Source organism: Falco naumanni, chromosome W (genome assembly GCF_017639655.2).
Source record: "Falco naumanni isolate bFalNau1 chromosome W, bFalNau1.pat, whole genome shotgun sequence".
Lineage (NCBI taxonomy): Eukaryota > Metazoa > Chordata > Aves > Falconiformes > Falconidae > Falco > Falco naumanni.
In genome coordinates, this window is record NC_054079.1 from 24811764 (window position 1) to 24834796 (window position 23033).

The 23033-nt window shown below is 41.4% G+C and overlaps 1 protein-coding gene across 1 annotated transcript; it reads left to right on the forward strand.

The window, feature by feature from the left end:
* The first annotated feature begins 290 nt into the window (after positions 1-290).
* LOC121080449 lies at positions 291-1499 on the forward strand. The gene is made up of 2 exons (XM_040578464.1): positions 291-672; positions 913-1499. The coding sequence occupies exons 1-2, from the start codon at positions 291-293 to the stop codon at positions 1497-1499; spliced, it is 969 nt and encodes a 322-aa protein (XP_040434398.1).
* The last annotated feature ends 21534 nt before the right edge of the window (positions 1500-23033 follow it).

The following is a 23033-nucleotide window of genomic DNA, read 5'->3' on the forward strand; positions in this document are numbered from 1 at the left end:
ATTCTCCATTGGGATGTTTGTTAGCGCATTGGGGAGATTTATATGAGGATTTGCCAAAAAGCCAGATGATTGAGTATTGTAATAATTGGTGGCCACTATATATACTAGAAGATCAGGAAAAGTGGCCCATGAACGGGACACTGAATTATAACACTATTTTGCAGTTAATGTTGTATTGTAAAAGAGAAGGGAAATGGAGTGAAATGCCATATGTGGATTTGTTCTTTTACTTGAGACAAAGAAAGGATTGGCAGGAGGAATGTAAGTTAACTACTGGAGATAATTTAGTAATGGCTGTAACCGCTGATAATAAGAAAGTGAAAAAGTGTTGTACAACTTGTGAGATTGGGAAAGGTTGTTTGAAGAAAAGGACTGCTATTGAGAATGACGATGGACCAGAGTTAGATATATCCCCTCCTAGGAGAGAAATGAATCAGGGTCGAGAATTAAGGATACAAGAACCGGTGACTGAACCAGATAGCAGTGGAACAGGAGATGTGGGAGAGAGATTATCGGAGATTGTAATTCATACTCCTGTTTCACGGAGAACTCGGCAACAGACCCATACAATAGCTCCCCTGCGACAGGGAGTTGGCAGCGACGGACCAGTCTATGTGAAAATACCTTTTACAGCTACGGATTTGATGACTTGGAAACAGGCAGCAGGAAACTATAGAGAAGATCCTGAAAAAGTGGGCAAGGTGGTAGATACTATAATTAGAACACAGAATCCAGACTGGAGTGATTTACAGGTGATTTTGGATAATTTTTTAGATGATAAAGAGAAACAAATGGTATTAAAAGCTGGCAAAACACAGGCAGAGGTGGATGTGATGAGTGGAATAACAGGTGGAACAATAGAACAGAATTTTCCATCTGGGGATCCGCAGTGGGATCCAAATAATGTGGCACATAGAGAAAGATTGAAGCGGTATCAAAAGTGGGTTTTGTATGGGATTAGACATGCCATGCCTAAATCTTTGAATTGGTCTAAATTATATGAAGTAAGACAAGATAAAAATGAATCTCCCTCAGCATTTTTGGAAAGATTAAAGGAAGCTGCTAGAAAATACACTGATTTGAGAGTGGAAACAGAGGCAGCACAGATACAATTGGCTTTGATTTTTATGGGGCAATCGGCACCAGATATAAGAAAAAAACTCCAGAAACTGGAGGGAGAGAATTCAAGAAGTTTAAATGCAATGTTGGAAGTGGCATGGAGGGTATATAATAACAGAGAAAAAGAAGAAAGAAGAACAAGGAGAATAGATTTATTGGCAGTGATGGCAGGAACAGTAGATAGAGGAAGGGGCAGAGGAAGAGGACGAGGATTTAATGGACGAGGAGGGTATATGAATTGTGGTGATCGGAAATTTAATACCCTCTTAGGAATAAATCAGTGTGCCTTGTGTAAAGAGGAAGGACACTGGAAAAAGGACTGCCTCAGAAACAGGAGTGCTTCTCACGACCTTGCCAAAATAATGGTTTTAGATGACTGAAGGGGACCGGAGGGGAGCCCAGCTGAACCTCTGGTTAAAATTAAGCTGGGAGATAAAGAAGTTAAATTTTTAGTAGATACAGGGGCGACACTTTCAGTATTAAATACTTGTAAAGGAAAAATTGGAACAAAGACAGCCAATATAAAAAGAGCAACAGGGAAAGAAGAAAACAGGCCATTCCTACAACCCATAGATTTGAAATTTGGAAATAAAATAATTACACATGAATTTTTATATGTACCAGAATGTCCGGTACCTTTGTTAGGGAGAGATTTGTTATCTAAATTAAATGCACAAATTGTTTTTGATGAAGGAGAATTCTTTTTGAAAATTCCCGAGTCAAAAACGGGAGAAGTTTTGATGATACAAGAAAAGGTAAAGGAACAAGAAATTCCACCGGAGGTGGATTTAGCAGTGATCCCTACTGTATGGGAGACAGATATTCCTGGCAAATCGAAACTAGCAGAACCGGTTAAAATAGATTTGAAGGAAGGCGCAGGAACAGTGAGAATTAAACAATATCCAATCAAACCAGAAGTGAGACAGGAATTGAAGAAATTGATTGATAAATTTCTGGAGTATAAAATTTTAGAAGAATGTGAATCTGAGTATAATACTCCTATTTTACCAGTCAGAAAACCTTCGGGTGAATATAGACTGGTACAAGACTTGAGAGCAGTAAATCAAATAGTTAAGGATATTTATCCTGTGGTAGCAAACCCTTATACACTGTTAACAGCATTAAGGGAGACTTATCAGTGGTTTACAGTGCTTGATTTAAAAGATGCTTTCTTTTGTATACCTTTGGAAAAGGAAAGCAGAAAACTGTTTGCTTTTGAATGGGAAAATCCACAAACTGGGCGAAAGATGCAGCTGACATGGACTAGATTACCCCAAGGATTTAAAAACAGTCCAACTATTTTTGGAAATCAATTAGCAAAGGAACTTGAAATCTGGAAACAGGATAAATCAAGGCCTGGACATTTACTCCTACAGTATGTGGATGACATACTGATTGCTACAGAAGAAAGACTTACCTGTATACAGGTGACTATTGACCTCTTAAATGTTCTGGGACTAAATGGATACAAAGTGTCCAGAAAGAAAGCCCAGATAGCCTGCCAGACTGTGATATATCTCGGCTTTGAGATTTCAAAAGGACAACGGCAATTAGGAAGAAATCGCAAAGAAGCTATTTGCAGTATACCTGAGCCGAGAAATATTCATGAACTCAGAGCATTTCTGGGAATGGCTGGGTGGTGTTGCCTTTGGATCATGAACTATGGGCTAATAGCTAAACCGCTGTACGAGGCCCAAAAGAACTCTCCCTTTGTATGGGGCCCACAACAGCAAAATGCTTTTGTAGAACTGAAACGTGCCTTAATGTCTGCACCTGCCTTGGGACTGCCGGATCTAACCAAAGATTTCCAGCTGTTTGTTCATGAAAGGCAACACCTGGCACTGGGAGTACTAACCCAGAGGATAGGAAGCTGGAAACGACCAGTCGGATATTTCTCTAAACAACTGGACACAGTGAGTAAAGGGTGGCCAAACTGCCTTTGAGCAGTGGCTGCAACAGTGATGCTCATACAAGAAGCTCGGAAATTGACTTTGGGAAGAACAATAACAGTCTATGTTCCACACATGGTGATAACTGTCCTAGAACAGAAGGGGGGACACTGGCTGTCCCCCAGCCGGATGATGAAATACCAGGTGGTATTGACTGAACAAGATGATGTGATTCTAAAGACAACTAACCTGGTAAATCCTGCAGTGTTTTTAAGTTCCATACAGGAAGAAGGACGACTGGAACATGATTGCTTGGCTACTATCGAGTATGTTTATTCCAGTCGTGAAGATCTGAAAGATGTGCCGTTGGAGAGACCAGATTGGGAACTGTATACTGATGGAAGCAGCTTTATGGAACAAGGAGTTCGATACGCCGGATATGCGGTAACAACAGAGACTACAGTTATAGAAGCAGGAGCATTGGCGAGTACCACATCAGCCCAAAAGGCAGAACTCATCGCTTTAATTCGAGCCTTAGAACTAAGCAAGGACAAGAGAGTAAATATCTGGACAGATTCAAAATATGCCTTTGGGGTAGTGCATGTCCATGGAGCTTTGTGGAAAGAGAGGGGGTTATTGTCCTCTCAAGGATCAAACATTAAGCATCAAACAGAAATTTTACAATTATTGCAAGCAGTTCAAAAATCAGATCAAGTAGCAATCATGCACTGTAAAGCACATCAGATTGGAAATATAAAAATAATAATTGGAAATAATTTAGCTGATAAAACAGCAAAGAAGGTAGCAAAGAGACAAACATCGCAAATGGCAATAATTCCTTCTAAAACAGTAACCCTTCCTAGGGAAAAACCGAGATATTCAGAGGAAGATGACAAATTGGGTCAGTTATTAAATGCTAAGAAAGCTTAGCTGGATGGTGGATAACTCCAAATGGACAAGTAGTAATTCCACCTCTTGGGATGAGAGAGATAATTCAAACAAGACATCAAGAATGTCACTGGGGAGCAGAAGCCTTAGTAACATCTTTACGAAAGCAAATAATATCAGTTAAGATGTTGGGAATAGCTAAAATGGTAATTGCAAAGCGTGAAGTATGTTTGAAAAATAATCCAACGATTAAGAAAAAGGTTCAAATGGGTAGGCTGAAATCTGGTACAGAACCTGGAGATTATTGGCAAGTAGATTTTTCAGAGTTACCTAGACAAAATGGGTACCGGTACATCCTGGTAAGGGTTGATACTTTTACAGGATGGCCAGAAGCCCTTCCCTGTCGCACCACACAAGCAAAAAGAGGTTGTGAAGTGGTTATTACAAGAAATAATTCCGAGATTTGGAGTTCCTATTGGAATTTCTTCTGACAGAGGTCCACACTTTGTTGCTGAAGTAGTTCAAAGTGTTAGCAAAGCATTAGGTATTAATTGGGATTTGCATGCATCTTGGAGACCACAATTTAGTGGAAAAGTGGAGAGGATGAATCAAACTTTGAAATGACAAATAAGTAAAATTTGTCAAGAAACCAGTCCAAAGTGGCCTCAGGCACTTTCATTGGCATTATTATGAATCAGGGTACAGCCAAAGAGTGGAACCTCAGTCAGTCCTTATGAATTATTATATGGAAAACCATATGAGTCTCTAGAACCAAATCTAAACATACATGTAAAAGGAAAACAAGATGTGTATAACTATTTGCTTTTTCTAAGGAAAACTTTGGCTGTGATTTGGAGTGTAGTAATTTGGAATAGACCTTTATCCCTGGAAAATTCAGTGCATGATTTCCAGCCAGGAGACTATGTTTATGTGAAGACGTGGACCTCCGAACCTTTGCAGGAGCGCTGGAGAGGACCCTTCCAGATACTGCTAACCACTTTTACAGCTATCAAAATTGCAGAATCGGATGCTTGGATACATTATACTTGAGTGAAGAAAGCACCGTGAAGAAAGTATCTACTCCGTGGAAGATTGTGAAACGTGACCCAGAGACTTAAAAATTGACTTTGGAACATGTCTAATTTTGCAGATCAAGTTATGATTGGTTTTTGGATTTTCTTTTGGTTGATAGTGTTGGTGGGATCATGGGATGACTTGGTGAATAGGAACAAAAGACAAATAGAAACAGAACAAGTGATTGACATTCCCAAACAAATGGCTGAGGAAAATTTGATGGTAGGATTAATTAAAGAATTTGCCAATTTACAAAACATCACGCAGATCACTGCTTGTTTACCTATACCAAGAGCAGTAGGTGAATCTATTCCATGGGGAATTTTAACCATGAATTTGACTAACCTGGAACATAAAAATGAAACCAATTATTGTGAACAGAGGCCAGTGACTCAATGGTATGAACAAGTGAAAGTCACTAGAAAACAATGGAAAACTCCAGGTAGTCTGGCAGATTGTGAAAAATTGTTAAATCATGTTTTTACCAAAATAGGAAGATTTAAGAATGTAGGATGGTGTTCTTATGATGAACAATTTAAAACCAATGTGAGCAAAAGTGTTATGGAATGGAAGTGTAACGAAACTGGCCAAAGCACCCAATTAGTAGACCAGTGGGACTCTATATGGTCTATGTCCATATTTTCCCATTTTCAATATATAGCAAGAACTCCTTGGTGTTTTACATGGGATGGAAAAGTTTTTTCAGTATTACCCTGGGTAGATGATAGGTCAACTACATTGGGAGAGAAAGAAAATAAAATAGTGCCATGGTGGAAATGTGAAAAAGTGTATGATTGTAGTAATGCAGACTTAGTAATCCAAAGAATTCCTCCGTTGGCTGCTGCTTTGAAATATGGTTGTTTTTGTTGAGGTATTAAGAATACTCTAAATTTAACCAGCGCTTTTACAGTCAGAAGAGGAACTTTGTTTAGTTGTAGAAAATCTACTATTCGAAGTCCAGGACGTTTAGTTTGGGCATTAAGTGATGGAACCTGGACAACACACCTACCATTAGATGGTAAGGTGAAACAAATCACGTTAGGCATGCCAACATTGTGTCCAATCTGGAAGAAATCACCATTTAAAGGATCTCTAGAGAATTTAGAATTGAAACGAATAAAGAGATCAGGGATAAATAATGATGTTTGGAATGAACCATCTACAGGAGTGAAAATTGGCTGGGCACTGGAATCACTTTTAAATCCTATAGCTTCATATAGAAACAGAGCATGGCTCTATCATTTAACTGGTCAAGTGGAAAAATTGGCAAATGTTACCAAGAAGGGGTATAAGGAATTGAATATACAACTACAGGCAACTTCCAGAATGACTTTACAAAATAGAATGGCACTAGATATGCTCCTACTTAAAGAACATGGAGTGTGTGGATATCTCAAAGATAAACTGGACCACTGTTGTATCCACATTCCAAATGTCACTCAGGATGTGGAACATGATCTAGATTTATTGGGAAAAATTGAAGAAGAAACTGAAACAATTCAAAAGGATATGTCAGAAGATTGGTTTGGAAAAATTTTTAACAAACTGGGATGGAATTTGAGCTCTTGGATACAATCTATAATTAAAACTTTGTTTCTGTTGCTAGTTGTCTTTTTGATGAGCATGCTAGTATATGCATGTCTGAAGAAACAGTTTACCAGTAGAATTGCAGTGAATCGTATGATTATGAGAGAAGTACCAACCATTTCACCAAGATATGATCCATCACCAAAATATGTTGAAACAAAAGATATATGAATAATGTGAAAGTATTGAAATGATGATTTTCAACACTTTCAAAGGGGGGAAATGTTATCGATTTGTTAATAAGTTAAGATTGATTGATTATATTAGATTGATTGATTGATTTTATAAAATCATTTAATAGAATTAAAATATAGAGGAATAAGAAAATTTTTATGGAAAATTTACAGCTATATAGTAGAAGTAGTTATGACATCTTTTGTACGTCCTGTACCAAGGCTAGAAGAAGGGCCTGGAACTATTGTGAAAAACTTAGGTAATAACTCTAGGGTTGAAAGGTTCCTTTGTACTTAACCAGTCTTCTGTATGCAGAGGTGTATTGAAATGTCAGAATATGAGATTAATGGGAACTGGGGAGAGTCGACTGGAACAGCTTGTAGGTGCCTGCCAAGAAACTGTGAACTTTAGTAAAAGGTAATTCCGGCAGGGGGAGATCGCGACCACCGACTCATATACCACCTACCCAAATCGTACCCTAGACCCATTTCTAGACCTTTCTAAGCTTTACTGCGCAGAATCGGATATAGGAGGAGAGTATGTAAATGATTTATGGGAAATGTTATGATTATGCATGAATATTTAATGAATATGTATGAATAAGTTCTATATATGGAATCTGAGTTTGGGACCTGGTGTGCGTTGATCGCGAGAGGACTCGCTCACGCACCCGGCCGTCAATAAAGAAGTGTCTGCTTATCTACATCACACTGGTGTCGATAAGTTCTTCATTCCGAGATTTCGGTAACAGTGGGGTGGGTGGGTGTGTGTGTGTGGTGGTGCTGCAGGGGTGACTTTTGTGAGAAGATGCCAGAAGCTGTCCCCATATCAGACACAGCCAGTGAATAGCTCCAAGATGGACCTGCCGCTGGCCAAAGCTGAGTCAATCAATGATGGTGGCAGCGCCTCTGTGATAATATATTTAAGAAAGGGTAAAATCTGCTGTGTAACAGCAGCCAGAAGAGAGGAGTGACAATACGTAAAAGAAACAACTCTGCAGACACCAAGGTCAATGAAGAAGGAGGGGGAGGAAGTGCTCCAGGTGCTGGAGTAAAGATTCCCCTGCAGTCCATAGTGAAGACCATGATGAGGCAAGCTGTCCCCCTGCAGCCCATGGAAGTCCACGGAAGAGCAGATATTCACCCTGCAGCCCATGGGGGACCCCACACTGGAGCAGGTGGATGCGCCCTAAAGGAAGCTGTGACCCCATGGAGAACCTGAGCTGGAGCAGGCCCCTGGCAGGAGCTGCAGCTCCATGGAGAGGAGACCATGCAGAAGCAGGTTTTCTAGAAGGACCTGTGACCCCAGGGGCAACCCATGTTGGAGCAGTCCATTCCTGAAGGACTGCATCCCATGGAAAGGACTCATGCAGCAGTCTGTGAAGAACTGCAGTCCGTGGGAAGGACGCATGTTGGAGAAGTTCATAGAGGACTGTCTCCTGTGGATGGAACCCCATGCTGGGGCAGGGGAAAAGTATGAGAAGGAAAGGAAGAAGCAGCAGAGACCACATGATGAATTGACTGCATCCCCCATTCCCTGTTCCCCTGTGCCATTCAGGGGGAGGAAGTAGAGAAGTCAGGAGTCAAGTTGAGCCCAGGAAGAAGGGAGGGGTTGGGGGAAGGTGTTTTTAGATTGTTCTTATTTGTTATTATCCTACTCTGATTTGATTGGCAATAAATTAAATTCATTTCCCCAAGTTGAATCTCTTTTGCCCGTGATAGTAATTGCCGAGTGATTTCCCTGTCCTTATCTTGACCCATGAGCTGTTCATCGTATTTTTCCCCACCTGTCCTGTTGAGGAGTAGTAGTGAGAGAGCGGCTTGGTGGGCACCTGGCAGCCAGCCAAGGTCAACCCACCACATTCTACCAGCTTCAATGTCACATAGCTGTGGGTCTCACCCTGGGAGAAAGCAGACAGACTCTGCAATGTGTAATTAATAGTTCTGACATGAAAAAGTCTATAATCAAAGTCTAATCTAAGTTAGCATTCCATTACAGTTATTGTAGAGCTTCACACCTTTTGTGGTGTTTGACAATCTCAGTATAGCAAATAGATTCAACACCTGGAAAGGTGATGGAATAGCTCATCCTGGAGGTCATCTTTAAGCATGTGGAGGAAAAGGTTATCAGGAGTAGTCAACATGGATTCACCAAGGGGAAATCATACCTGACTGTGGTGGGTTGACCTTGGCTGTATGCCAGGTGCCCACCAAGCTGCTCTATCACTTCCCTCTTCAGCAGAACAGGGGAGGAGAAAATAAAATTTAAAAAGCCTTGTGGGTTAAGATAAAGGCAGTTTAATGAAGCAATAGCAAAAGTCATGGACGCAGAAGCGAAAGAAAACAAAAGATATTATTCTCTACTTCCCACCAGCAGGTGATGTTCGGCCACTTCCCAGGAAGTAGGGCTTCAGTATGTGTAGCAGTTGCTCCAGAAGACAAAAGTTGTAAATAACAAATGCCCACCTTCCTCCTCCTTTCTCTTAGCTTTTATATCTGAGCAGAGGTCATATGGTATGGAATATCCCTTTGGTCACTTTGGGCCAGCTGTCCTGGCTATGTGCCCTCCCAAGATCTTGCCCACCCCCAGCCTACTGGTGAGGGTGGGGGAAGGGAGGTTGGAGAGACAGCCTTGATGCTGTGGGAGCACTGCTCAGCAGTAGCCAAAACACTGGCGTGTTATCATCACATTTCTAGCTACCAAGCACAGCACTATGAGGGCTGCTATGGGGCTCAGCCAGACCAAATACACTGACCAACCTCATAGCATTCTATGATGGAATGATTGGCTGGGTAGATGAGGGGAGAGCAGTGGATGTTGTCTACCTTGACCTCAGCAAGGCTTTTGACACTGCCTCCCATAACATCCTCATAGGTAAGCTCAGGAAGTGTGTGTTAGATGAGTGGACAAGTGAGGTGGATTGAGAACTTTCTGAATGGCAAAACTGGGAGGAGTGGCTGATGCACCCAAAGGCTGCACTGCCATTCAGCGAGACCTGGACAGGCTAGAGAGCTGGACGGAGAGGGATCTAATGAAGTTCAACAAAGGCAAATGTAAGGTCCTGCACCTAGGGAGGAATAACCCCCATGCATCAGTACAGGCTGGGGGTTGACCTGCCTGCTGGAAGGCAGCTCTGCAGAGAAGGACCTGGGAGTTCTGGTGGACAGCAAGTTGACCATGAGCCAGCAGTGTGCCCTTGTGGCCAAGGCAGCCAATGGGATCCTGGGGTGCACGAGGAGGAGTGTGGCCAGCAGGTCGAGGGAGGTTATCCTCCCCCTCTATTCTGCCCTGGGGAGGTCACATCTGGAGTACTGTGTCCAGTTCTGGGCTCCCCACTTCAAGAGGGACAGGGGACTACTGAAGAGTGTCCAGTGGAGGGCTACAAAGAGGATTAGGGGACTGGAGCATCTCCCTTATGAGGAAAGACTGAGAGACCTGGGCCTGTTTAGCCTGGAGAAGAGAAGACTGAGAGGGGATCTTATCAATGCATATAAATATCTTAAGGGCGAGTATCAAGAGGATGGGGCCAGACTCTTTTCAGTGGTGACCAGCGACAAGACAAGGGGCAACAGGCACAAAGTGAACCACAGAAAGATCCATCTGAATATGAAGAAAAACTTCTTTATTTTGAGGGTGACAGAGCACTGGAACAGGCTGCCCAAAGAGGTTGTAGAGTCTCCTTCACTGGAAATATTCAAAACCCACCTGGATGTGATTCTGTGCAATCTGCTCTAGGTAAACCTGCTTTAGCAGGGGTTTGGACTAGATGATGTCCAGAGGTCCTTTCCAACTGTGACCATTCTGTGATTCTGTGATCAGTATTTCAGTTTACATTATGAAGACTAATTCTGAGGAAAAAAAAAAAAATTTCCCCGATTTTCTCTTTCTGGAGCTTAAGTTTATGATATTTCCTGCATTCTCTTCACATTTTAATTCATTGTTTCTGCTTAATAAACAATATAGATGCAATCCTCCTTGCAGTCCTTGTTCATGGGTGGTAATGGAAAGGCAGAAGAGTGGATTATACAACATTAACCTACTAATATAGCTATCTTTTTCCATTGCTTGCATGTGGAAACTTTACCAAGCTGCAATGTGAGCTAGACTTCATGAACCCAATTGTCCAAATTAAAGATACTGATGCACAGAAAGGTGGTTTAAATCTAATCTAACGAAAGATAAACCAATCTACATAGTTTTATTTGGTCTCTATTGGCATAAAGTCTGGGTACTCACGTGCAGAGCTAATCTATAAAAAACTGTAAAAACATGATGCAAGAATAATTAATATAATGTAATATATGAATGTGATACAGTATCTATAGATATTCAAATACTTATGAAGTGGAGGTCATTGCTTATCTCCCTATAATTTTCTTATTCAAATTACTTCTAGTTATTGGAGTGCTGCAGAACAAAGGGGAGAAGGGAAAGAAGGGAAAATGTAATTTTGTTCTGTTTGTCTTGATCTGCTCTTATTTTTCCCATACATACAGTGTATATACTTTTATCATGATAGAATATACAATCAGTTGTAAATTCTGTATATAAAAATAGTTTCTTATTCACATTTAACTGCATTTCTTAGTCCCTATATAATGGCACCTCAGAGAAATTTGAGGTGGAAAAAATAAATTAATATGAAAAATGGTGGAAGACTTTAGAAATCTACAACTCTATTAACTTTATCAAGTTTCATTAGAGATTTCAGCTTTTCAACAGTGGTCTCATATCTGCCATGAATTCTGAACCATTTAGGATACTGTGGTGAGTTGACCTTGGCTGGCTGCCAAGCACCTACCAAACCACTCTATATATGAAGAATAGGAGCAATGCAAGGAAATCACATCAGACTCATGCAGAAAAATCAAGAGGAGCTTCCCGTCTCCTTCACCCTTTTTATTATCCACCTCTGATAAAGGAATCAGGAGAAGCAAGCAAGAAAAATGACCAAAATGAAAAAAGGGAATTAAGATATTTCAATGAGAGTATGTGTATCTTTTCAGTCTTACTTCTTTAGCATTTTAAAGTGTTGTCAGAAAAGCCATATAATTTTAATTCTTCATGCATTTATAAAATTGTGTTTTTCTTTTAAAAAAAAATCTAAAATTTAATCTTTTCAGTGAAAATTTCAGTTCAACTACTCACTGTCCAATAGTAAAGATTAACTGACACATGGAACTTTCTGGAAAAACTGAGTGGTTCTTCTACTGTCAGCAGCTTTTTAAACCTGAGCACATGCTTTCTATAAACATTCTAAATTTTGCCTTTCTGAGAATGTCAGTTTTCTGCTTTTGACAATATAAAAATGGAGCTGCTGAGTCTGTCCTGGCAGTAGGCCTGCATAGTATAGATGCAAGTCAGTGTTCTAGTGCTCTAAACTTCTGTTCTCTGTAGTTACATTTTATCTGCTCTTGAATGATTTTTCTTATACAGCTGGTGAATATATGACATCAAATTAAGACTGCAAATTATCTTGCTAGTTCTGCTATTTTTTTACTTAGGCCAAATAAGCCTGTTATCACAAACCTAACAAAAGGCCAAAAAAACCTAGTTCTCCAGGAGAGCCCTGCTGACCCTTGGAATTTTGTGGGGATGCATTACTCCCTTCAGTTGGTATCAGTTCCCAGACAAAAGACTTAAAAATATATTTTATGTATTCGTAGAGAAAAGGAGATATTTCTTTCCTAGAAAATCTGTAATTTCAAATTTTATCTGTTTCATATTTTATTTTTCTCCCTGTTCTCTGGGCAAAATAACCTTCATTTCATTGGGTTGTATTTCAGAGATATTATTTTTTTGTCCCTATCTTGTTACATTATTTTGCTTCATGCATTCAATGGGAATGGAAATTCTGCTTCCTGAAGACAGATTCAGGAATGCTGGGGATGAAGGTGACAAATTCTTCAGAACTTTTGGACTGCATTTAGAGCTAAATGTGCTTAATTGTTTTCTTCTATGTGTCCAATTTATATCAACAGCTTAGAATAATCTGATACTACTGTAAGTGCAATTATCCCACAATGTAGAACTAACATATGAGCCTTTACATTCTCCCCATGAAGCAGAGAATAGGGACAAAGGGACTGAATGAAGCAGACACTATGACAGACCTTTTGACCCTTTAATAGCATTGAGGAATGGCAAGTTGTAGGCTGCTGCAGCCAGGTTGGAGGCGAGTGGGTCTATATGTGGTTAGGGAATGCAAGGCTATCTTTGTGCAGCACTTGATCTGTGGTTTAGCCGTAGGCTGTAATGTGTAGTTTCTCCATATTGACTATATTCATATAGATTTTGACTATAACCTAGTTTGTGATGTGATAATGTGGCTAACTCCCATGAATTAACTCCAGTTGAACAATATTTCATGAGTTATTGAGAGAAGTGTGTTCTTGGAAAATAAGTGATTATGTGAAAAGAAGAGTTTTGGAAACAAACAGTAAAGACATTCCTATTTCTATTTTTAAAAATTGAGATTTTCTAGCCTTTATTGTTGCAACAAAAAGATGGATAATATGATCTGGATGCATTCTAATAGCTTCAGCATTAGACAGAAAATAAATGGAACTCCACATTTATTATTCTAAAAAAATCTCAAAAAAATCTGATCTCATTAGATTCAGAATGAGCTGATTCCTAATTTTTAAAGATATCCCCAACCAGTGTTGAAATATTTCCCAGACTAAAAGAGTATTTTCACATTCTGCTGTAGATTTTCAAGAAAAACTTCCCCAATTTGGGGGGAAAGATGACCTGATTTTAAAAGATTGTCCTTAGTTTGAATAACCTCCCACCTCCTGAGAAAAGAAACCAATCAAAAAAACCAGGCTAAAACCTTCATCCTGATTCCTTCAAGAACTCCTCAAAGACAAGATTAGGGATAAGGGAGACGAAAAAAACATTTCAAACTAGATTTGTTTGTGGTTCTAAAGCATTTTTATACTCAGTGTTGATATGGAAAAATAGTGTGAAATGGGGACAATGGACATCGATTGTGATTGTATATGTCTGCTCAAGGAATGTGGGTATGGTGACTAGTCATGGGTGCGGTGTCTGGTCACACAGGCACACTGCTCTGAGGAGACAACTACAGTTTTGAGGGGACGCCTGTCCCTCTTCCTCTAACAAAGGGGAGACGGGGAGACGCCTGCCCTTCTTCCTCTAACAAAGGGGCTATTTAAAAGAGAATGAGAAAAGATGAGAGACATTCAAATGCTATCTAGAGGGAGGGAGTGCTAAGTCTCCTTGCTGGAGAAGATGGGATGGTCACAAGAACATGAATCACCTACAAACCTGCAAGACCACCACATTCCAGGAAACGGACTGATAAGCTAATTAACATACGAAGCGGGGTTTAGGTAACGAATATGTATAGGCGTTAATTGAATATTCATTTGTTTCATTGTATAAATGTGAGATGGTTCGTCACTTCGGGCATGCACGCTTGTGGAGGAGCGATCCCCCGTGCATCTGCGCGCAATAAACATACCTACTTTATAACTTTCGAGTTAGAGAGTCTAATTCCGCACGTCAGTGTTAAGATTAGACCTCAAAAGACAGATATCTTTATAGCCTCTGGGGATAGGATGGTACTGACTTTTCCTTAAAAATTAAACACCAATACCCACAGAACCAGACCTCCTCTGCCCAGTGACTTGGCCTGACCCACTCACTTAAGAGACTCTGTCTGTGACAGTGCTGTAAATTGACAATACTGGGTAGTTCTCTCTATGAGCTGTACGTGACTATCTTCCCCATACAAAATCAGGTCCAGGTTTCTCAGCCATGTAGGAAAAACTGAACTTTGTCACACAGTAACAGTAGCCTGCGGCGAATGAAGAGACGGGACGCAGCTTGATGCAAGCAAATGTCAATTTATTGTACAGAAGCACGAGGTTTTATAGACTTTCAGAAGCTGCGCGTTTTAAACAGATTGGTTCTTGAAGCTAAGCCTTGCATACTAGGCAATCCCCGATTGGTGGTTAACTGCCATCAATTAACAACAAGGTGTTACCTTTCCTTGGCGCCATCAGTCTCCCACTCCCCTGTGCTCTGTAAACATGCCTCATCATGTTAATTGTTGTCTAGACAAGCTCGAGCACATCCCCCTCAGCTAACTGATTGCCGCGCATGGTCCTAGTTTGCAGCCCGCTCCTGCATCTCCCCCTTCCTGTTGCACAAAAAGAACCTTTGAAACCGAACGAGTAAAAACAAGGTATAAGTAATAGAACAAATAAAAAAACAACTGAGACATATTATCAATGTCAAAATAACCCACTGTCTCTGTTCCGTACAATTTTACAGTTTCCCCTTTTTGTTTTTGAACAGCTAGTACCAGGTTTGCCATGTTCTGCAGGGCCCTTGCAAACATGACAGCAACCAAGGTAATAGCAGACAAACAATACTGCCAATTGAGTGAATGAATGCCAAAAAGGCTGAAATTTTCTCAGATTTTGATAACATGTTGCTGCAATGGGGCGCCTAAAATCCATGCAGCACATACCATCAAAATCCTCACAGCCATGTCCTTGAACCAAGAACAAAAAGCAGTGGCAATTTTGACTCACATTCTTAACTGCCTACCAAACAAGGTGATTTAACTCTTTAATGCTTTCCCTGCTGTTACTCCGGATAAGAGAAGAACCGCTGCGACACGTTCCCATCATAGCCTCCTACTACATTAGCATCTACAGAAAGACAATTATCGACATTCAAAGTGTAAACACTATCATCATCTTTTGGATTAACATTATACATAGATGGAAGGGCACACCAAGAACTAGTTCAGTCAAAAAGTTCGAAACATAGCATGCCTTCTCTGAACATACCTCTGGGGTCATTCCCTTCATTCCCTCTCTTTTTTATGCAAAGAGAAACACTTTTACCATAACAGAGAAGCCCCTATTTACATCTCTGAGCCCGGACACAAACCGCAGCTGTATGCTCCACCAGGCTCAGGGCAGAAATCATTCATGCAGTTACAATGCTATATATCACTACAAGCATGCAGACACCTATTAAACACTAGATAACCATGTTTATCTTTCCTATTCTCCTTCACAATACCCAGCTGTTCTCTCATTATGAATCCTCCCTTCCCGCACTGCTTTGCTTAACTCTTTAACAGCCTCGTATTGCACAGGCTGCCACTCTGCAGGTTGATTTGTCTGACAAAATACTGAACATGCCATAGCGACTCCCAAAACCCATCACTGAAGTGTTTCCCACTTGCATTCCTGCCACCAATCCCTCAGACCCCCTTTCACCCTCCCCAAAAATACAATCAGTGCATCAGGAGAGACAAGGGGGTGGGGGAAAGGTCTAGCTCCTTTTCCAGATCTATAGGACCTGGATCAAAAGGTTTATCAGTGTCAATAAAATCATTGTCCGAGTTGTCCTGTTCCCGTGCTTGGTCCTGTGTTGTGAGGGTCGCTGCAATCAGTGACAGAAGCTTTGGGGGCAGAGGATGTGTGGACGGAATCGCCATCGCTGACGGTGTCTTGAGAAGAGTCGCGCTGTCGGTGGAATTTACAGCTTCCTCTGGTTTAGCACCGTTAGTAGAATTAGTCCACACTTGGCAAAGAGTAGTCAGAATTTGCCACCAAGATGCTAAATGCATTCCCGACACGGAGTTCCCCTCCGCGGCAGCATCATACAATTGGCTGCTGTATGTACACACTTTCATTCTTTCAAAGTCTCTAAAGTTTCTTGGCTGCTCACCTGTCTCGATGAATACAGGTGTTATCCTCGGGGTTTAGGTTGTCCGCCTGGTCCAGACAGCAAGACGATCGTTCAGCCAAGCCGTCTCCTCCGGAACGCAGCCCTCTTCCACGAGCTGTCTTTTTTCCGTCCTTATTCTTCCAAGGCTTCGGAACACCACCATAGGGGTCACCATTTGAGGAGACTGAGGCACGGACTCCCGGATCTGACTAGAAGACCCTTCATGAGTCCACATATGTCTCTTTCTGGGGACGAACCCTGATTCCCCATTACGGAGTTCCCACAGCTCACCTCTCAACTCCGGAGGGATTTCTGGCCGGCTCCTGCTTCCTTTCAGCAGATCAGTCAAAGTTCTGTAGGATTCGCTGCATGTCGCTCAGACAGGCGATTCGAGAGCCCTTCACGTCAGATCCTTAAACGCATCACGTCGGGGTCACCAATTTGCGGCGAATGAAGAGACGGGACGCAGCTTGATGCAAGCAAATGTCAGTTTATTGTACAGAAGCACGAGGTTTTATAGACTTTCAGAAGCTGCGCGTTTTAAACAGATTGGTTCTTGAAGCTAAGCCTTGCATACTAGGCAATCCCTGATTGGTGGTTAACTACCATCAATTAACAGCAAGGTGTTACCTTTCCTTGGCACCATCCGTCTCCCACCCCCCTGTGCTCTGCAAACAAGCCTCATCATGTTAATTGTTGTCTAGACAAGCTTGAGCACATCCCCCTCAGCTAACTGATTGCCGCGCGTGGTCCTAGTTTGCAGCCCGCTCCTGCAGTAGCCTGTAACAGATCAAAGGAAAATATGCAGTTAGGGCATAGCTTATAAGGAAGCCCTGAAGAGCTGAGATTGCTGTTCCTTCTGCCACAAAGAAGGTAAGGACTGTGATATTTGTTTCTTCAGCCCCATTACTGACAGTCCTCAAGGACCAGGCCCTTTATTGATGTGAATAAGCTGTAAATAATATGGTCAAGTTTGTATTCATAAACCAATATTCATTTTAATGCATTAATAAGCTTGTAATTGTATAGCGACAAAGGGGTTAAAATGTCTGAAAGATCATATAGACTGTTCTGACAAGAAAGTTGCAAATCTCTGCAAGGGGAGCTGTCCTCCTTATCTGCAAAGCAAGCTGCCCTACCAAGGAGATAACGGGACAGCTGGATGTCCCCGAGTAAAACTACAAGGGGTATTGTAAAAACCCTGGGAAAGATTTCTACAAGTCTGCCAACTCATCACTTTTGAAACACAGCAGTGAAAGCAAAGAGAAGGGCCAAGACCTGGAGGGAAACCTACTGCTTCTAGAATAACTAAAGCATATGCTTCAAAGTGATGTAGTGTGAACGAACTTTAGAATAGAATTAAAGAATAACCATTATGTTTGTTAGCCACTGTAACAATTGTAGATATCATGTACTGCCATCTACCTTTGGTGTCTGTTCTGTTATCCTTTGTTAGACATCCGCCTGTCTGCTGACCTTCTATGTTAAAACTTTAGCGGAACACTTCAGCAGGAGAGGACAGATAAGGGTAAAAGAAATAATTAAGCAAGAAAAGCAGATGGCCAGCAAGGGCATAAATTACCTCAGACTGATAAGAACACTGCAAATGTGCAAGACCATCACATAATGAGCAAAAGGTGAAAAGTACACCATGAGGAAGACCTACAGCCTTCCTCCCATAGACCACTGCCCACATTCTAAAGACCCCGGCCCACAATTTTTGGAAGAATCTGCGCAAGCGTAAAAGACTGATAAGCTAATTAACATACAAAGCGAGGGTAGGCGGGTTCAGGTAATGAATATGTATAGGCGTTAATGGAATATTCATTGTTTCATTATATAAATATAAGATAATCTGCCCCTCTGGGTGTGTACGATTGGTGGAAGGATCCCCCGTACGCCCGGCGCCGACAATAAAGAATACTTAATCACTAAGAAATTCTGAAGACGTTCTTTGAAACATTATCACGCAAGCAGCAGACAGCCTGGCTTTCCAGGGTTCAGGCACAGGCAAAACAGGCAGGAGTGACTGCTGTTTGCCACTCCAGCAGCCTCCTGTCCTATTTCTCATATAATAAGAGCTGGCCAATTGCATCCATGCTGTCTTCAGAGATCTTCTGGAGACTTTCAGAGGATTCAGAGTAGCGCAAAAATGAGCCAAACATGGGTAGACAATCTGAAACTTTTCATGTTTTCATGTCCAGAAGCAATATATGACCTTATATGAAAGAAATATCTCCTGCCTGCAGTCAGCATTCTGGCTGGTTATTGTGCAAGAATAAGTGTTCTTATGAATATTTCCATTCCATTGTTGATGGTAGATCTTATTTGAAAGTTTAGATTGACAGTCTATGGGTCAGAGGAGGCTGACCATTCTGCTGCTCTGCTGCACAACCTGTGGAGCTTATGCAAGCAGAATAGTAGACTTAAAGCTGCCAAGTAAGAGAAAAAAAAAGGGAAACAGAAAAACTAAATGCACTGTTGGTGAAGGAAGACATTCTGCTTATGTTGCCCTAGATAGGTTCCTCATAGATCTAACCAAAAACCTAATGAAATCAGTGAAAAATCTTTTCATTGATTTTGGTGAGATTTGGACCATGGCCATTTGGATTAAGACAGGTTGGACAGATAATGACAGTTTAATAGGAAAAGCAAAAGCTGTGTGCACAAGCAAAGCAAAATAAGGAATTCATTACTTCCCATCAGCAGGCAGATGGTTAGCCATTTCCTTGAAAGCAGGGCGTCAGTGCGTGTAATGGATGCTTGGGATGACAAACACCATAACCATGAACATCCCCCCTTCCTCCTCCTTTTCCTGAGCTTTTATTGCTGAGCACAAGATCATATGGTATGAATATCTCTTTGGTCAGTTGGGGTAAGTTGTCCTGGTAGTGTCCCCTCCAAGCCTCTTGCCCAGCCTCAGCCTACTCCTTGGTGAGACAGAGCCAGCTGTGCAAATACTGTTCAACAGTAGCCAAAACATTGGTGTGTTTTCACACAAATCCAAAGCACAGCACTATACAGGCTACTATGAAGAAAGTTAACTCCATGCCAGCCAGACCCAGTACAGTACTTCAAAAGCATGCAAATTAAATTGTTGTTACACCATTAGTATCATTTACTTTCAGATTTCCTGCTGTAATACAACAAGGGAAAAGGAGAAGGAATAAAGAATAGCAAAAAGAAATGTTTCATATAATTAAAAATGTTATCCTTATGAGAAATTTTTAACTAGCTAAAGATGTTTCATCTCTTAAATATTAATTTTTTATTATTACATTTATATCAATTCTTTTTCAGTTTGACAGAGAATTGGAAACAATCTCAATCATTCAAAAATTTTATCTGACCATATAGAAAATAAGTTGCTTTGTGGTATGCATGATCACTTATACACATTTAAACTAAATGCTTTTTAAATTCTTATTAAATGTGACCAGCAAAAAAATTTATAGAATTTATAAGAATATAAGAATTTCTAATATTAGCCTACTCACACAAACTTCAATGAAAAGCTGTTTTGAATAGAAAACTGTAGGTTCTGTACATTTTGTATAATAGAGAAATACTGCTAGATCAAGAAACAAATATCAAATTAATACTTAAGTATATAATTTTTTTATCTATCAAAAAGGAAATTAAACTTTAAGTTCTGCAGTTAAAAACTTTACCATGAAGCAATTCTGTTATAATTAGTGCAGAGACCTCACTGTATGCTTTGGCATGCATAGTTTACCTTGCAGCAAAAAAACCCCAAATTGTCTACCATGTAGATGAAACTTCAATAGCTTTCTTTTTCCTTTAAGAACTGCTTGGAGGATGAAGAAAAAAGGAAAATTAAAAATATTATTTTCTACATAACTTGAAGAGATATTGCAAGATAAATATTATTTTTATTTCAAGTTAAATATTATCTGAAGAAAATATATTGTCAAAAGAATGAAAAACATTTCAAGATATCTTGGGGGGGGTTGTCTATACTGGTTTTGTCTGGGATAGAGTTAATATTCTTCATAGTAGCTTTTATGGTGCTGTTTTGGATTTGTGCTGGAAACAGTGTTGATAATACAGGGATCTTTTAGTTACTGCTGAGCAGTGCTTACACAGAGCCAAGGCCTTTTCTGCTTCTCATACCACCCCACCAGTGAGAAGGCTGGGGATGCACAAGAAGTTGGGAGGAGACACAGCTGGGACAGCTGACCCCAACAGACCAAAGGGATATTCCATACCATATGGCATCATGGTCAGCAATATAAAGCTGGGGGAAGAAGGAGGAAAGTGGGGCACTGGGAGTTATGGCATTTGTCTTCCTTTCTGAGTCTTTTGTCCTCCCCATCACAATATAAACAGGCTTCCTGCCACAGTAATTCCCCTCAGTTTTCACTCACATCTAAATAACTCCTCTACAGTATCCTCAGCTCCCCTTCACATTCTTTACAAAGCTTTGTTTTGTATTATGTTCGGGCAAGAGGCAACATATGCTGATTCTGTCCATAAATGATGAAAGATTGGCTGCTGTATTTCCTAAAAGATACAAAGTGCTCCTTTGCAGACAACTATTTGCTTTAAGAGTTTGAAGGAATAAGATGCATCATATCTAGGAGGAGATTCCATTCTGAGAAAGTCCTTTATTGGATGAGGATACAATGTCTGGTGATGCATGATCATAAGAGAGTCAGAAAGTAAAAGGTTAAAGATTGCAACAAACGCCGGAGCAGCGCGAGAAACACCTGAAGCAGAGCCAGCAAGCAACTGCGAGGAACACAAAAAGAGAGATTACGGCTGAACAGGGGGTGTTCCCCGAGCGACTGAGCTCCGACCCGCTGATTGGACGAGCCAGCAAGGGGCGGAGCCTGCACCGAGTCGCGCGGGTGATTTAAACTGGCTAAAACAATCAGTTCACCTGATTGCAACGGTCTGTATTTCTAGAGGGCAGGTGTGTGGTAGTATGGTGGCTACCCGAGGGGGGGGGGAGGAAGGAAGGAAAGGGAGCAAGCTTTGTCCTCCGATTTTCCTGAGCTTCTAGCACCCAGTAGAACCAATGCAGCCACACAGGCTACAGACTATGGGGTGCCTGTGAATATATTCCTGGAGAAGGAGGGTGATAGCAAGTATGCCTGTGGGAGGTGTGACCAGGTAGATGAACTGCTCTACCTCATGGCTGAGCTTCAAGAGGAGATGGGCTGACTGAGGAGCATCCAACAATCTGAGGAGATAGACCAATGGACTTGTGCTCTACTATCTCTGGTACACACAAGCCAAGTCAGCATGGCCATTACTAAGGTAGGTTCTGGATCTGTTCTGTGCCAGGAGGAAGGCAGCCTTATGAGGGATAGGGAGGAGTGGAAGCAGGTTACTGTACGAAGCTGTAAGAGAAACCCCTCCTTACCTTCTTGGCTACCTTTACAGAATAGGTACAAGGTGCTGGGTATGGTAGAATAAGCAGGTAATGAGATAGATAAGGAGGAACCTATGCAAGTACTCTTGCCAAGGTCAGATCAACCAACCCCTTGCAATAAGACCTACATTAAGACCAGCCCTAAGAAGAAACAATGTTGAGTTACATTCATAGGTGACTCCCTCCTGAGTGGAACAGAGGTGTAGACTGGGCCCTCTCTTCAGGGAAATTTGCTGTCTCCCTGGGGCCCAAATCAGGGATGTCACCAGACAACTGACAAGCTTAATATAGCCTTCAGGCTACTACAAATTCCTGCTCTTCCATTTGGGTATTAATGATGTTGTAACAAGAAGTTCAAGGTCAATGAAAAGAGATTTCAGGGCCCTGGGAAGAATGCTAAAAGATTCAGGAGCACAGGTAGCATTTTCCTAAATTCTCCCACTAATGGGGAGAGGCTCTGGAAGGCACAGGCAAGCCCAAGACATAATACTTGGCTCTAGGTCTGGTGCCTCCACCAGAACATTGGGTTGTATAACTATGGAAGGGTCTTTGAGATACAAGGTATGCTGGGGCCTGATGGGATCCGCCTGTCCCAATGGGGGAAACACTTCCTTGCTCATAAGTTGGCAGGACTGAGGGCTTTAAACTAGAATCAATGGGGGAAGGGGATACCAACAGGAGAGATGAAGGTAAGCCAAGGGTTGGCATGGCATCACCTGAGGGTGGCAGTGCTAATGGGAACATTTACAGTGCTCCTGGGAGCATTGGAGGGCTTAGGAGCACATCTGAAATGCTTGTACACAAACACATGCCGTATGAGAAACAAACAGGATAAATTGGAAGTATTGGTCGGTTTTGAGAGCTATGATGCCATTGGTATTAGTGAGACTTGGTGGAATGAGTCCCATGATTGGAGAGCTGGGATGGAGGAGGCTGTTCAGGAGGGACAGGCAGGGCAGGTGAGGTGGAGGAGTTACACTATATGTAAGGGAGAGGTGTAACTGTACAGCCCTTACAGTTAGGGATGATGTGGTTGAGAGCCTCTGGGTGAAGATTAGGGAGGTGGAAAACAAAGTAGATGTCATAGTGGGTGTCCGCTACCGATTGCCTAGCCAGGATGTAAGCACTGATGAGTTATTCTATAGACAATTAGGAGAAATCTCTGGATTGGTAGCCTTTGTCCT